Source organism: Coptis chinensis, chromosome 5, assembly GCF_015680905.1.
Source record: "Coptis chinensis isolate HL-2020 chromosome 5, ASM1568090v1, whole genome shotgun sequence".
NCBI lineage: Eukaryota > Viridiplantae > Streptophyta > Magnoliopsida > Ranunculales > Ranunculaceae > Coptis > Coptis chinensis.
In genome coordinates, this window is record NC_141460.1 from 481,705 (window position 1) to 499,229 (window position 17,525).

General features: G+C 36.5%; 1 protein-coding gene, 1 long non-coding RNA gene and 1 other non-coding gene across 7 annotated transcripts; 2 read left to right on the forward strand and 1 right to left on the reverse strand.

Moving 5' to 3' along the window:
* Positions 1-1,495: 1,495 nt before the first annotated feature.
* Positions 1,496-11,229, forward strand: LOC147496167 (xyloglucan endotransglucosylase protein 2). Of its 4 annotated transcripts, none has more exons than XM_086559160.1 (7): positions 1,496-1,822; positions 1,904-1,983; positions 2,137-2,642; positions 9,795-9,935; positions 10,032-10,132; positions 10,233-10,426; positions 10,504-11,229. In XM_086559160.1, exons 4-7 carry the CDS (start codon positions 9,806-9,808, stop codon positions 10,901-10,903), a joined length of 825 nt encoding a protein of 274 aa, XP_086415286.1. In that variant the 5' UTR covers positions 1,496-1,822; positions 1,904-1,983; positions 2,137-2,642; positions 9,795-9,805; the 3' UTR covers positions 10,904-11,229. The 4 variants fall into 4 exon arrangements, 3 of the variants coding, with proteins under 3 accessions (XP_086415286.1, XP_086415285.1, XP_086415284.1); XM_086559159.1 differs by having other exon boundaries at positions 1,497-1,822; positions 1,912-1,983; XR_015194501.1 differs by lacking the exons at positions 9,795-9,935; positions 10,032-10,132; positions 10,233-10,426; positions 10,504-11,229 and adding an exon at positions 3,459-4,084 and having other exon boundaries at positions 1,611-1,822; positions 1,912-1,983.
* LOC147496168 (uncharacterized) lies at positions 2,325-7,870 on the reverse strand. Of its 2 annotated transcripts, XR_015194503.1 has the most exons (5): positions 7,133-7,870; positions 6,660-6,861; positions 6,422-6,469; positions 5,968-6,043; positions 2,325-5,666 (listed from the first exon to the last, which is right to left on the reverse strand). It is a non-coding gene; the product is annotated as an uncharacterized LOC147496168 (long non-coding RNA). The 2 variants fall into 2 exon arrangements; XR_015194502.1 differs by having other exon boundaries at positions 5,968-6,861.
* On the forward strand, positions 3,258-3,376 carry LOC147496169 (U5 spliceosomal RNA). Its single transcript, XR_015197258.1, has one exon. It is a non-coding gene; the product is annotated as a U5 spliceosomal RNA (small nuclear RNA).
* Positions 11,230-17,525: the final 6,296 nt, after the last annotated feature.

The window sequence follows — 17,525 nt, forward strand, 5'->3', positions numbered from 1 at the left end:
GTGATTTTCTTTTCACAACAACCCACGACCTCATAGTATTAGGTCCAAAAAAAACTTCGGATAGTGGAACTAGCATTATTTCATATTGGCCTCTCTTTTATTTGTTCATGCATGTTTTTTCATTCTATTTATCTAACGAAAATTAGTCTAGAGGACTTAGTTATAAATATTTAGTAGTCCTAAGACTCCTCTTAAATTTGTTTAGAATTTAATACCCCAATTTGACAGAATATGGAACTAACCACTGTTATCCAACTTTACCAAGAATAGACGAAAATATCCTCACTTGAAACAAACATAACCGACTATCTACCGAGTAATATAGTGGGATACAAAATAAAAAATTAAATTTCACACAAAAAATTCACTTATAACTACACTGCCTTCACATTTAAAAATGCATATAATGAAAAGAGGACATCTAGGGTGCATCGAGTGTATGAGTCTTTGAGGGAATGAGAGCCCTTGGACAATACTTCTTTCTTTGCAATACACCGAAGACTTGTGCCTATATGAGTGGCCCAGATGCTACTCTACTGAGTACACCTCTCAGCACACTAGCTTTTCGGTAATGAAAAAACTAAAAATATTATGTCTCCAATATTTTGTGGAGGCATTTGACACTAGTCGTTAAGTCTAAACTCCAAACCACTAGACATTAAACCCAAAATCTTTATAAACTAGACCCTAACCCTAAACCCTAAACCTTAAGACACTAAACCATAACCCCTATAAACTAGACCCTAAGCCTAAACCCTAAACCTTAAGACACTAAACCCTAATCCCTATATTCTAAATTTATAAACAATAAACTCTAAACCAACCCGTTTCATTTAATAGTAGTTAATCAAACCCACAAAATAAATAATTAAATGCATTTTGTATCTGTATTTTAAAATGCGTGGCGTGTATGCATTTTAAAATATATAGGTTTATAACGTGGTGCATCTGCATTTTAAAATATATAAGTTTATAATGTGGTGCATCTGCATTTTAAAATGTATAAGTTTATAACGTCCACATTCGGATGAAAACAGGTAGTAGTGTCAAATTTAACTTTTAGAGCAATACACGTACTTTTTGCTAAATTCTATTCAAACCCAAAATCTACTCTTTTTGTTCTAATAGTTGCTAAATTCTATTCAAACCCAAAATCTACTCTTTTTGTTCTAATAGTTATCTTATCTAAAAGTAGTTATCTTATTCAATCTTTATTCTGGTAGTTATCTTATCTACAAGTAGTTATTTTGGAAGGGTGAAAAAGAGAATAATTTATATTAAAAAATAACAGGTGGCACCTAGCTAGTCTCGAGTCAAAAGCTTAGATTCTAAAGATTTTCTATAAAAAACACTTATGGCTGAATAAAAACAATGTAGGGTATTAAAACCCAAAAAATTATGGATAGGGCTTTAGAGTTGTTTTTTTTTTTAAATGAGACTCTCTAGCCCAATTTCTTGATTTATCTAACAGTAAAGAGCATCCGAAAAAACTGTAGAAGAGGGGTTAAAAAGAAGGTGCAATTTTTTGTAATCTTTGAGGCACGAGCCTTCTACTCTATATCATCATCATCACTTTGGTATTAGATTCTTGCTTTTCTATATGCACAATTTCTTACCATCATTAACTAATTTTCATAAATAGTGGAACTGCGTATTTCATATTGGCCTCTCTTTTATTTGTTCATGCATGCTTTTTTCATTATGTTTATCTAACAGTAAAGAGCATACGAAAAAACTGTAGAAGAGGGGTTAAAAAGAAGGTGCAATTTTTTGTAATCTTTGAGGCACGAGCCTTCTACTCTATATCATCATCATCACTTCGGTATTAGATTCTTGCTTTTCTATATACACAATTTCTTACCATTATTAACTAATTTCCATAACTAATTTCTGTTTATGGAAGTCTAATAGGTGTATTGAGCACAAAAAAATCTAAAACTGATGAGGAACTCTTGGAAATGTCCCGTACCTGGAATATTGTTGGTAAGTTTAGATTACATATTGCGTTAATAAAGGAAGCTGCGCAAGTTCAGCTTGTATTGAACTATTTTGTTACAACTTTTGTGGTCTCACACAGTTTATGAAAGCTGACCTGCAACATTAGAATAATATTCCCTTCTTGATGCAAATGTGCAGGTGTTGATTTAATAAGTGGTGTCTCTTGCACCGCCCCTTATGAACGGGTAGACAGAACTGGTTCTGACTGGGAGTTCCTCAACAAAGGAAGTGAAGACGGAAATTTTCATATTAGTGGTCTACTTTTAGTGCAATAGACTTGTTTTGATGTCGATAGTTCTCACTGTTTTTCTTTTTGTGTAATGAAGGTTGTTGCCTATGATTTTGGGATCAAGCATAACATTCTACGGCGTTTAGCATCATGTGGCTACCTTGTACATGGCCAGTCAAAATGAAACCTGATGGAGTTGTTTTTAGCAATGGACCTGGGGATCCTTCAGCAGTGTCTTATGCTGTTGAAATATTGAAGGAAATGCTTGGAAAGGTTCCTGTTTTTGGCATTTGCATGGGACATCAATTGCGTCCAGGCATTGGGTGGTAAAACCTTTAAAATGAAGTTTGGTCATCATGGAGGAAACCATCCAATCCGTAATGTCCGGAATAGTCGTGTCGAGATCAGTGCTCAGGTATGTTAAACAAACTAACAAAATACTTAGTTGCTCACTTTGGATTCATTTTATCAAATTTGTAAACTTGAGGTTCTTTTGATTAGTAATAGGGCAGGGATCGGGTCGGGTATAGCTATATCCGAATCCGAATAGTTTCATAATATCTAAACCCGAACCCGAACCCGATTATATCCGAAATTTAATATCTGAACCCGACCCGAACCCAATTATATCCGACTAACCCGATCGGATAACACTAAAAATTCAAAAAAAAAACCCAAAAAATATATTCGAACCCGAACCCAAATCTGACAGACCCGAACCCGAACCGAATAAGTAAACGGATATAAAAATCGACCCAAACTATTCGGGTTCAGGTCTGGTCGGATTCGGATCAAACCCGACCCGATTCCCTGCCCTAATTAGTAATGAGGCATTTGTTATTCATTGTACTCCTATAAACTTAACACTTTTTTAGTCATATTTGTATCCATAAAAACTCCATTGATACTTAAAGTGTGTGTGTCTGGTAGCATATGTTTGTGTTTTTATTATATTGTCGCAATTGTTAGTAAGCAGCTTCTGACTTGTTAGTTTTGTTGAACGGGTGTATGTCCTGTTTTCACTAAACAATACCATGTCGTGAACACAGAGCGAACTATTCTATCGACTTTTACTAAAGAATATCGTGTGTTTACCACTTATTGTGGGATGCACCTGTTTTCGGTAGGATACCACCCTGCAAGGAAATAAAGGAAGTCCCCCCAAAGAAAGAACTATATACTGATGTTTTTTCTTTTTCGGTTACTCATTCATGTTCATTCGTAAGTGCAGAATTCAATTATGCAGTAGATCCTGCATCTCTTCCAGAGGGTGTTGAAGTAACTCGTGTTAATTTAAATGATGGGAGCTGTGCTAGCCTTGCATTCCCTGTGTTAAACATCTGCACATTTGGACCGGATTTATTGAATGACAGTTAGCCTTTTAACAGGATCCAAAACATTGGAAAGTCGTCAAATAATGGGGAGTTTCTGTCCAAATTACCCCTCAGGTGGCTCAAGTTAGTGTCATGTCGAGTTTCTCAACCTAATAATCATTCTTGACCATGAATGGAACAATAACCAATATAATACAATCAAACGGGGGGGGGGTTCAAGTTTAGGCTTTACAGAGTTAGTGCCGCAAGCGACTCTATATCGATTAATCGTGCGACGGGGCATACCCTAGTTATATAATAATATAAAACCGATTGACCGATTAAATTGCCGATTAATCACCAATTAGCCGATTAATCGCATATCACTCCTAGACCGATTACTTCTAAAGGCCGATTTTAACTGCTTAGCCTCTATGTATCACCAATTGGTATAAAATGTAATTTGAGGATATATATGTTGGAAGGATCCAAGATTCTTTTCTTCAATTGTGTGCATATTCATTAAGTTACCCAAAAAAAATAATGACTTCATTTTATTTTTATTTTTATATTTTTGGTAGATAATAAATGAGGTTTTTAGAGAGATCTCTACTCCTTTTCATTAATAATAAATAAATTTGTTATTCGTATATATCCTTTTTTTTTTTCTTTAATGACTTCATTATCCAGGGAAGGTTTGAGAAATCCTTTTTTCTTTAATGGAATTGATAAAAGAGAAGCCTGGCAAAATTTTAGGAAACCATAAGCCTGTAAATCTGAACGTCAGAACGTACAAGTCAGTGAGCAACATGTGAGCAGGTTCGAGCTGTTACATTTCTGGCCCGTCCCACATGCGTCCTCAATACTTTTTTGGAAGAACATGGTATTTCTTGATCTTGGGACTGTCAAATCTTTACACGGTCGGCTTGTTTCTGCTACATTCCGCACCAACTGAAAAAAACTAACATGATAATGTTAGTATGTTACCAATAGACATGCATTTAGGCATTTAGCTGATGTGTGTATTTCGAAGAATGAACACACCAGGCCTTTTTCCTTTTCCAGTCTCTTTTTATAGATGTTTGACTCATAATTTGCCTTGAACAAAAACAATATATCCTTCAGGTACATTTGGTTTGCTATGTCCAATTTGATAAATGGATTACACTCAAAGTGATTAAGCCACAAAAAAAAAGGCCTTCTCAGTTGCATTGTATTCCAATGTAAGTTTTGATATACGGGTGAATTAAAAAAACTGCATATAAAAATTAAGAATGAATAACCGCAAGTCCGCAATAGAAACTCTATATATATATCGCATGGAAATGCATATTTAAGTGGGTGGAACTGTGGAAGTTTGGCTGCGCTAATACTTAAACCGTCTGGTATAGAATTAGGTATTATAATAAGTTTCAAATTACAAGTTTACAACACAACTGGTTTTCTAGTTTGGAGAATTTATGGAATTGCACATTCACTGTCCCCAAAATTATGATAGTCCACTACAAGAAAAAAATGTTTTATATCACTGTTAAAAATAGTGACAAAACTGTTTTTTTTTCTTCCAAAACTGTGACGGAGTGAGGGTCATTTTTCTTTTCCCAAAACCGTCACAAATATTTGTTCTAGACTAGCCTATTTCCACTGTATAAAACAGTAACAAATAAATAAAAACCGTCACAAAAAATCAACTCTTTGGTGACGTTTTGGAAAACAAAGTGATGTATTCATCTAATAACAGTCATAAACAAGTCACCTATTCATGACAGTTTTGTTAAAACAGTGATTGTTTTTGTCTTTTTTTTTTAAAAAAAATAGTGCTAATAAATGAAAACATTCCCTATAGACCATAGAATTGGACCTGTAATAGACTACACTCCTGAATATAATCAATTAAACTTCAAATAGCATTTATAAAGTACTAATTCCATTCATTCCCTTGGATAACCAATATATATTTGTACTTAATCATAAAACATAATGAAGTAAATAATACATTTCCAATCTAATACATATAAATTTAATCAGCCTAATCCTAATCCAAATCCAAATAAAAAACCTAATCTCACATGAAGCGCATTGGGCATGAATACTCGTTGTTTCCTGTCTGGTTGCATAGGCCCGGGCTGTGAAAAAAATGAAATTGAATTAGGGATTTTATACTCAACTACATACTTCAACATCACAGTTCACACAAACACGACTTAAGAAAGTAACAATACACAAAGCTAGGAATGCTCTAGATAAGCAAGAACAACAAGTATCTTGTTGACCTGCACCTATTAAGTTAAACTTGACCAAGAACAAGAATTTACTTCTCGTTCTTAAACTTGAATCTTCCAATCACCCATTTATTTTAAAGTGCACAAGCATGTATACCATTAGACAAAAAGATCAGAAAGCACTCTATAGTTTATAAGAACTAACCTTTATATTTGGAGGTACACTTGGCAAATGGGTGGAAACTGAAATTAATAGCACCCCAAAGTCGCTAATCTAACATCTGCAAAAATAAAAAATGTGCTTAACATGCTTAAATCCATATAAATATACATTCTACTCTATACCCTATACATATATGCAACTTATATATTGTGACAATATATAGTCAGTCCCCTATACATATATCAGCTTCAAGTGTCCGTAAAGTAAGTAGTTAAAGCCATCCATGGAGAAATTTCAGACCACGCACATGAGACAATACCCATTGACTAATAACTAGTGTAAGAAAATGGGCTCAAGGTATGATACATCTTTGCCACATATGTCTATGTTCAAATCTCCAAATCCAAATATGAGGCATAGATAAAGGTCCCAAGTCATGCACTATCAAAAATTGATATAAGCATCGATAAAACCATAACCAAATATCCATCCTTACTTGCACATATAACTATAGCCATATATCGACGACTAATGATGAATAAACCTGCAATTAGAATGGAGCCATTAGCAGATGAACCAAATGAATGTAGACTAAAATGTAGACTAGCTGAAAGAAGAAAAGGATCCGCATAAGTTTAGGATGACAGGCTTCCAACAAGGCTTATATATCCATGAAAACATAATTTGATGCAAATCAGAAAACCTAAAACCGAAGTAAAGAGGCCAACACGTACATTGAGTGTACATCGAAGTCCAATTACCATCCATGATCTGAAACATATGCTGTAACACCTTTACCTCCACCACCCTCCATTTCTTATCCTCCATTGACCAGCCAGTAGCACAGTCGTTCATTGGTTGAGTAGTGAGAGTACTGCCAGATACTTAGTCATCTTATCTACCTCGCCATTAGCTCTTGCTGCCTTCAAGTAGAACCTATAAGAAACTCTTTATCACACTCTTGGTGGCTGGGATATGAACAAGTAGCAGTTTATTCTATAGTATGTAATTTCATATTACACTGCAATAATTTCTATGGACGAGAAAGCTCGTTTCATGGAAGTATGGAAAACACTTTTTGACATATGTGCTCTATTCCAAGTAGTTGCCATGGAATTGTGCCCCATTCTATAGATACCAAGTATAACAGAAAAGTTGTAGTTATATTTTGAAATAGCTCAAAATTCAAGAGAGTTCTAGGAGTTACAGCTCCAATCTTTGATTTAACTTCCCGAATCTGATCAAGGGAAAAGGTTACGGATGAAACATTCACAGGCGCGTACTCCACCATCAGCGTCTTTGATCGAAGAACAGTGTCATCGTCTTTCATGTATGTACCAAGTATACCCCTAGTAAAATCAGTAAAAGTGTTGATACACCTATACAAAACGTTAGAAACTTTAGAGTAACTGGAGGAAGCTAGTCCAGGCATTCTTGAAGCTGCTGTAGGAAATTTAAGAGGAATAGAAGGGTCATCTACTCTTTTGAACAAAGTAAGTAATGCGCCCATGATTGAATAACCATCACCAAGTGCATGGTTCAGCTTGAACACTCTTGTTCCAGCTGCATTAGATGTTGGGTTTTTAAACAAATGCATATTAATAACAAAAATAACCTAACTAAAAAACCACAATTCCAATAATATCCATACCTTTGTCGCCGCATAAAAGTAAGGCTTAAACCTATACTTGCACTTAAAATTTGATCCATCCTACAATAAATAAAAATAAACAAACTTAACAATTATCGCTTTAGAATATGATTAAACTTTACCACTATTGTGTGAAACTCACATCTGAAACCCGAACCTGACATGAAACCCCCAAACCTAGAACCAAACCACGTCTTCCATTAATTTTTCTGGTACCCCATGATTTAGCACCTGGCACACCATCTCAAACCAAAAGAAATAGGTATTTGTTACTGCCGGACCCCAATTTGTGTTGGGCGGACTCCAAAAAAAACGATTATTACAAGTGTGCCATTGGTTTTCAAAAATCGAAAAAAAAACAATTATTACAAGTATGCCATTGATTAAAAATTGAATTGAAACCCCAAACTTAAAAGCGGCCGGTTGGGTCGTTTTAAGTCCCAAACGACTTGGCCACACACGTTTGGGACTTAGTCCAAACGACTGGCCACACTGTTTGAGACTTAGTCCAAAACGACGCCACACCGGCCAAGAGCCCAAAAAACGTAACTTTGAATTTTTTCAAAGTTCAAATCTAAACGACATGGTGACACCGTCTGGACTGAGTCCAAAACGATGTAATGGTGTGGCCATGTCGTTTGAGATTTGAACTTATAAAAAAATGGCCACACCGTTTGGACTTAGAAAAATCCCCAACGATATGGCCACACCGTTTGGACTAAGTCTCCAACGATATGGTCACACCGTTTGGATTTAGTTCAAAACGATGTGGCCATGTCGTTAATGATTTGAACTTTGAAAAAAATTCAAAATTTCGTTTTTGGACTCTTGGATCGGTGGTGGGTCGTTTGACTAAGTCCCAAACGGTGTGGCCAAATCGTTTGAGACTTAGTCCAAACGACTTTGTCGCAGTCGTTTGGACTAAGTCCCAAACGGTGTGGCCAAGTCGTTTGGGACTTAGTCCAAACGACTCTAGCGAGGTCGTTTAAGTTTGGGGTTTCAATTCAATTTTGGGAACCAATGACATACTTATTATAATAATTTTTTTAAAGATTTTTGAAACCAATGGCATACTTGTAATAATTGTTTTTTAATGAGAGTCCGCCTAACACAAATTGGGGTCCCAAATAATAAGACCCAAGAAATATCAAAAGGTCCTTTTTTAAAAAAAATTAACAATTTCCAAATCCCAATTGCGCTCATGTTCAATGGTACATCCAACCACAATGTAGCAGTATCAAACTTCATTGAGAATGGTCAATGTACAATGGGCATTTCCAAATCCCATAATACGCCAGTAAGAACTAGTACTTTGAATTTCCAAAATGGGCATAAAAATAAATAAAAAAACGAAAACCTTTTAGTACGACAAATTCAAAGGCGAATAGAGAAACGAGAACTAACCTTATCATCAAACCACAACGACTATTGGAGTTTGACTGAAAACTTGAACAGTTATTGGAGTTCCCAACCAACCAAAAAATCTTTCTGAAATTGGAAAACCTAATAGCCAGAGTGAAGAGAGAGTAGGGGTTGTTCGAACCTTTTTTTCTTTTTGTGTAAAGGAGAGCGAAGTGTTTCAAGGAAGCGGGAGTCTGAACGTGGGGCTTCACTGGGTTGGGCTGCGTTGTGTTTGTGTATCTAAGTAGTTATGTTTTAGGGGGGTCGTGGGCGCACGAGACCGAAAACTAAATGGGTCATATAAATTATAAAACACGGGTGACATAAAGAGGAGAGCATGTAATTGTTTTGGGAGAATAGTCACAAATAATTCTCAGTGCACGACTACACATTTTCTAGAAAAAAGGATTTGTGACAGTTTTAGATCAGACAGTCACAAAAAACATTTCAGAGCAGTCACAAAAGTCTCTTTCTGCCATTTGTGACCGTTTTGAACAGAATAGTCACAAATAATATTTTAAAACAGTCACAAAAATCCTTTTTTCTATTAGTGGTCATGAATTATGCAGCTATGTATAGCTACTAGTTACCACTACTGTAATACGTACTTTTCTATTCATTGATTGCAGAACCAAGCAAGTGATTGCACGAGGCTTCCTAATTAAAAATAACTTAGTTTATTATTTGTCTTTTGCCTACAAAAGGACTTGCTCACCCCATTGCTCATGTTATACTAGCTCTCATCTTATTTTTCCAAAAGAAGTAAAGATGGCTGCTTCTTCAGTGGGGATTCTGTGTTTGGTGTTTTTATTCTTAGCATCAGGAACAATGAGTGCAGCTCCAAAGAAAGTTGTTCATGTTCCATTTACCAGGAACTATGTGCCCACATGGGCTTTTGATCACATTAAGTACTTCAATGGTGGTAATGAGATTCAGCTCCTCCTTGACAAATACACTGGTAAGACTGTAAGAGCAATACTCAAGTATGTTACCTGTTTTTTTGTTGGGAAAACCTGAGTGTACTGATAGTGTTTAACTTGGATCTGTGTACCAGGTACTGGGTTTCAGTCAAAGGGGTCTTACTTGTTTGGACACTTCAGTATGCAAATTAAGATGGTGCCTGGGGATTCAGCTGGAACTGTAACTGCCTTCTATGTAAGTGGTTCTTGTTCCCCAAAAGTTCTTGTTCACTTAATCACTTGGGAAGTATTCCAAATTTCTTATATTTCTGCAAATGTGCACAAATGATGTTCAGCTATCATCTCAAAACTCAGAGCATGATGAGATAGATTTTGAGTTTTTGGGAAACAGGACAGGCCAGCCCTACATTTTACAGACGAATGTCTTCACAGGAGGAAAGGGAGACAGAGAACAAAGAATATTTCTCTGGTTTGACCCAACAATAGATTACCACTCCTATTCAGTTCTATGGAACATGTATCAGATAGTGTAAGTGCTCTCTTCTTTAATTCTCTTTTAAATGAAAACTTCTCACGGTTTAACCAATCATTTAAGTGCATTTGCAGATTCTTTGTGGATGATATCCCCATAAGGGTGTTCAAGAATAGCAAAGATTTGGGAGTTAAATTTCCATTCGACCAACCAATGAAGATATACTCAAGCCTTTGGAATGCTGACGACTGGGCCACGAGGGGGGGCCTCGAAAAGACAGACTGGGCTAAAGCTCCCTTCTTGGCCTCCTACAAGAGCTTCCACGTCGACGGGTGTCAGGCCTCGGTGAATGCAAAATTTTGTGAAAGTCAAGGCAAGAAATGGTGGGACCAGAAAGAATACCAAGATCTGGACGCTGCCCAGTATAGGAGACTCAAATGGGTCCGCAGCAAATTCACCATTTACAACTACTGTAAAGATAGAGTGAGATTCCCTACAGCAGCGCCGGAGTGCAAGAGAGACAGAGATGCTTAGATGTGAATCTATAACTATATTATGTACCCCATCAAGCCTTGTAACCTGGGATAGTTGAGCACCTTCTTTGTCTCTTCGTTCCTTTATTCAACTGATACTGCTCTAGTATCTATATTCTCACCAAAGCACCAACTCCATAGCATTTACCATTGTAAATGTTAGTGTGCTGTATTTTCTTGTGATTGTAAGTAAATCAATTCACAAGGGCATAGGAACATCTTACTGTCCTGTGAGCCCGTGATTCTAGTAAATCAATAACAGATGTATTAGATGTATTGTAATATAAACTATTGTGGTTCATAGTCGAGAGACAAACACTGAAGAAACGATATTGTATATGCTTTAGATAGAGCCAATCCAAATCAAAACATTTCATAATGCTAGTTAGGGACGGAGCCAGGATCCTAAGCTAGGAGGTGCGAGATTATGTGCAGTGGCGGAGCCAGGAAATTAAGTGAGAGTGAACCACCACAACCAAGCATACAATTTTTTTTTAAACTAATATTTCAAACCCCAATCACAAAATTTATTATTTCTTTTAACTAATATTTTAGCCACCATCTTCAGTGTCTTGGTGACTTCGTTTTGAGGAGGAACTTATTTCTTTTTTTTCGTTAATATATATATATATATATATATATATATACTACATTGTTTGTCAGGATACACTGTGGAAGCTGACATACTTGCTGCTGATGGTAAACCCATTTCGCCAGCAAATGTGCCTCACCATTATCTCTCCTGCTTATCCAATTAAACTTACAAAAAGAAAAGGAAGAACTTAAGTTAATCACATAATCTCTTAAACTCTCATAAAGCCATGAACATGTTTGGTTATTAAGAGCCTTGATACTTTCTGAGCAATCTCCTTCTATCAAAACATCAGTCCATCCTGAAGCTAGAGCCAGTCTTACTGCTACCTCTGCAGCCACCATCTTAGCTTCCTCTGCTGATCTGGCTTGATACATTCTAGTGCCTGCCCCTACTACCTTTCCTTCATTGTTCCAAGCAATTGTACCAGCTGCTGCTGACAAGCCTATTTTTGTGTATGTAGATGGTGTATAGTCGTTGAACAAAATAGAAACGTATCAAAACCTAATTATCCCTCAATAAGTAAAGGATGAGTAGGGTATCGTTCCACTTTTAAGTGTATGTTATGTGAATGACATAACTGGAAAGGGGGTTTAAGGGATTAAAAACTATGATTGTAGAGATTTTAGATTCTAATGCTAAACTAAACTAAATTAACTAAACTATTGAGAATTTATAAGAAAGGGAATTCAAGATATTAGAATCCACCAATATTTTTAATCTATTACCTTCTGCTTCATGGTTGTTCTTACAAGTAGACTACAATTAGGCAATCGAGCGAGTGCCGATGCCCTCTTAGATGAAACATTGTTAACAATTAATTCTACTTAAGGTTGTTCCTATGTTTATGCTATTAATATCTTCTTTCTTTTTATGTAAACTTCGGGTGACCATTCAATGTATTACAGAGAGCAACATCAAAGAGTACTTCCTAATAAGGCGCCATTCAATAAATCACTACTTAAGGCAAACACAAAGAATACTTCCCTAGGCTGACACTCCTCGAAATGCCCCTTCTAAGGCAACACAAAGAATACTTCCTAACTCTAAAGATCTATACTACTAGAAGAAAAGTAAAGAACACTAGCATGATATTAATATTGCAAAACATAAACCCTATTCTATACTTCCATCCCCGGTGTGGGAAATGGAACTAATAACTAAAAACATAAAGAACTAACCTGATTGAAGAACACCATGAACCGGAAGAATCATTAAACCTAAAGCATCGGCTTCATCTCCTCCCTTGAAGGAGAAGATTAGCCTTCCATAAAGAAGGAAGAACACGAAGAACGAGAAGAAGAAGAGTCGAAGAACATAAGACTAGAAAGACTAATTTATTAAGACTCAGCTAGTTAAAATCGATCTTTTATTATTAATCTCTCTCTACCTCAAGTTCTGGAGACAAGAATATAAGTGAATTGGCAAATTACATGAGGCACTTAGGTCCTCTATTTATAGAGGTTACAATGAGTTCTGGAAGCATTCCAAACCGTCATTTGTTTCCTAATACAAATAGACTTCTTTCAGAGTCCAACTTCGTCTCCAAAATTGAGAAGGAATTGGCTACAATGTCGATTTATGCGTCTGGACGCACGATTCATGTGTCTCACACGAGATCAATGCGTCTGGACGCTCGATCCATGTTTCCCAGACGCGTAAGCCTATTTTGTCTCTTCTGCTCCATCCTTCTATCCTCTTTTGCGGGTTTTGGTCTAAGCAACGAATCCTTTGGCCTTGGGCTTCCAAATAGGCTTTAAAATAGGTCCAAGTCGCATCTTTAATAGCTTCAATTCCTTGGCCTTCTCCATGATTGTCCACGGGCTTCCCATGTGATCCTTAATGCTCTGAATTGCTCCGTTTTACCCCTTTTTCTCTAATATTCCACAAAACTCTCTCTTTCACCTGTAGAATCATAAAACATAGCTTACAAACATTATTAATCTACTAAGATGGCTAAACAAGAGGCATGATCGAGGGTTAAATAGTATTTTTTGAGCACTTATCACAACTCCCAACTAGCCTTTTGCTAGTCTCTTAGCAAATAAGATAAAAATAGATAAGTGATCAAAATCACATCCTAATAACAAAAATAAAATCCTAACTCACTTTTCGCGAGGCATCGTGATTGCATTTACCATATGCAACAAGGATTTAAACCTTTAAGTTCCCCAAAAAGGACGAGTTATAGTCTCGTGAGAGTTTTTAGGTGATATACCAACAAAATCAATCAATAGCATGTTCAAGAATGATAGTTTTTTTCGAGAGAGAGAAATTCCTTACCCATTTAGTGCTTACTCTAATAGACAATCTCCATTGCTAACTACATTCTTTGCAAAGACTCATAGATTATGATGGGAGATAGTAAAATTGACAAAATTCTCAATCAAGGCTTTATGTGTGTACATAGTCAATCTCCTATACTCTCCTATCCAAGAAACGGAATCCCTAGTTTACCTTTAGACAGATAATCTCGACTTTCAATCCTCACTGGTCATACTCTCAGAAAGGAATCTCTCAGAAGATGGTTTACTATTTTACCTCATGTATGTGGGGAAAAGAATAATGAATACAAACATCCCACATATTACCTTGAAAAACAGACTTCTGGATGAAATTAGTCTCATGGAAAGAATGTCAATCACATATGAAGTGTCGGGTCCTTCACTTTAGCATCCTCTCACCTATTCTAGACTTCGTATCATACTGTAGTGATAAGTCATGGGTTGTAACTTGGCTAAAGTATTAGTTTATGAAGAAAAGGTAAAAAGGATTCTAAGGTTGTTTCTGAAAACACTAAGGGTTTTGCTTCATTCTTTGGATGATTTCTTCAAATTCTGTATTGCAGAGAAAGTTCTTCCTTTGTCTTTGCTTTTCCATCCATTCTGTTCAACTTTTTTTTTATTTTTTTTTTTATTTTATTTTATTTTATTTTTTTTATAGCTCAGTGGTATATCCTTGATTAGTACTGGATATGCTTGTTTTCCACTAGCTTCTTTCACTTAGAAACGAGAATGATGATGGTCTTCATTGTATCTCTACGGTATTTCCTTGTAATCTTCCTTTTGTGCTATTTTTTCCTCTTTTGTGCCCCTCGTATTCTCAGAAACATATGGGTATGGCTGATAAAGATTTTTGCTATACTCCTTGTCTGGAGTTGGGTAAAGGGTAAAGGGTTTTATGAAAGAAAATGGCTTATTGTAAGGCTCAAAAGGGTTTAACATGATGGTCCTACTAGATGGGATAAAGGCTGAATGGGTTCACTACTTGACTTATCGAGACGATACTGTTTTGAATAGGCTACAAGACCTAATGGCTATCTCCCAGGTTGATGTCACTTGATTAACCAAATCAACAAATAATGAGACTATATTACAACGACATAAAAGAACTGAAAGATGTTGAGTCACTAAGACTCGCATTTTTCGTAAGAACTCCCCAAAGAATGGGTATAAAGCTCAAGTCTCACGGGATAAGTCTAAAAATTCTAGTTCCAGTTTACTAGGGGTTTAAATCTCTCTTCTAGCAAAAGTACACAAAACTGACCAAGTATTATGGTGGTGCCTTGATAAAGAATTCTATCAACAAGAACTATGTCCGAGCATAATAAATAGTCTAAGCGGTAATGAAATCAATAATATCAACTATCTATCAAACTCAACACTAAGCAAGATAGAATATATATCCCGGACTCATCATTAAAATTCATTTTTCTCATCTCTTCGATATAGAAACAAAAATATTTTTGTTTTGAAAACTAATTTTGAAATTCATTTCTCAAGTACACCCTCCCCTACTTATGCATGCATTGACCTCAATATATAAAAAGTAAATGAAATGGATGAGAAAAAGGTAGGATATTACCATTGATGCGAATATCAAGAATTAGTTCAAGAAACAAATTTTTAGGTCTTTTTTACGCCGGATCCCCAAGGCGTAATGTGAGTCTTTTAAAGTCGATTCTCAAGACTTTTGAGTCCTTTATAGTCCGGATCCTCAAGACTTTTGAGTCCTTTATAGTCGGATCCTTAAGACTAGTATTCCCACATCAAAACTGATGTCTCAACAACATGCTTACTTCCTGTAGACATTTTATACTCGGTCTACTAGAGTTATGAAACTTTGACTCCGGCGCTTGCAACTCCTCTCAGTAAAGGATAAAGTTATGAAAATCTGAGGGCCCGGCTATCAGTGGCACTTATACTAATGAGATCCTAAGGAGTCAAGCTTACGCCGCTTGGCTTCCTCATGCAAAAAGCTTAAACTAGATAGAGTAACAGGTTCAGCAAGACATAGAATGTAATCTTTAAGGTGTGCAGGTAACTTACCCCAATTTTCCGCTTTAATAGTAGTCTGATAAACTGGATCCTTGAGAAAAATGGCCTCCACGTCTCCAGTAGGTAAATCCAGAAAAGGCTTTAGTCAATGAGCGTTGACTTTGAAACGAGTCCTTCTCTTTATGTCTTCTACTTCAATAGCTCCAAAAAGTGTGACATGTCTTACTATAAACGGTCCGAATCCATCTAGATTTCAACTTTCCGGAAAATTTCTAGATGAGAGTTTAGACCGAACCTTCGGGTCTGTGTTCAAATTCTCTCTTGAGAATTCTTACGTCATGTAATGCTTTAGTCTTATCCTTATAAATCCTTGACTTATCATAAGCATCACTTCTCAATTTCTCTAATTTCTTGATCTGAAGCTTCCTCCTTTCTCTGCTTGATCTAGGCTGAAATTCATCTCTTTCACTTTGCAAAGATGGGCTTTATGTTCTAACTCAACGGGTAGATGACATGCCTTTCCATTTACCAAGCGATAGAAGCGATATCCCTATGGGTGTTTTGAATGTTGTTACGTATTCCCATAGTGCATCTTGGAGTCTAAGAGACCGATCTTTCCTAGAAGGATTAAGCTGTCTTCTCGAATACTCTTGATTTCCCTATTCAAAACTTACGCTTGACCATTAGTCGAGGATGATATGGTAAATCTAGCTTGTGAATTACTCCATACTTTGCCATAAGATTCCCAAATACACGATTACAGAAGTGAGAACTGTTATCACCGATGATGGCTCTTGGTGTTCCAAATCTTGGTAGAATGTTCTTCTTGAGAGAAAGTCCACGACTTGACTTTTATGATGGTCTTCTTTAGGAACTGCTTCAATCCACTTTGAAACATAGTCCACAACCGGTAGAATGTAGGTGTAACCAAAAGAAGGCGGAAATGGTCCCATGAAATCTATACCCCATACATCAAAGATTTTCGAGATAAGGATCGGTTGTTGAGGCCACTCGAACCTTTTCGAGAGGTCTTACCTAAAATTGGCATCTTGGGCATGCTTTGCAATAAAGATTTGCATCTTTAAAAAGAGTAGGCCAATAGAATCCAGCTTGTAATACCTTTTTCTGCGATGCGTTGTGGGCCAAAGTGTCCTCCCACCGATCGTGATAGAATGATAGAATGGATTCTGATTCGATTCGGGATGCATCTTGAATAATCGATCCGAACACTTCTTGAATAAGTATGGATCATCCCAAAAAATAATATCGGCCTTTGAGTAGAATAAATCTTTTTCTTGCTTGCTCCAATGCAATGGTACCTTGTCGGTCACAAGATAATTTGCGATGTGGCCCATACCATGGTCTCGATATAATGAACAATTGTTCATCGGGGAAAAGTCTCGCAGATTTGTAAGTTGTCTTCCGCATTCTCCACTAGCAATCTAGAAAGGTGATCAGCAATAGCGACATTCTCTGTTCCTTTCTTATCACATATCTCCAAATCAAATTCTTGTAAAAGTAGTATCCATCGGATCAACCTAGGCTTGGCATCCCGCTTAGCGAGTAAATGACTTAAGGCAAACATATGTCGAGATATAGACAATCACCTTTGAACCTATCGGATATTGTCGAATTTGTTAAGAGAATAGGCGGCGGCTAAGAGTTCCTTCTCAGTGGTAGAATAATTAATCTGAGCTCCATTTAGAGTCTTGCTAGCATAGTAGATCACATACGACACGTTTTTGTCTATTTGT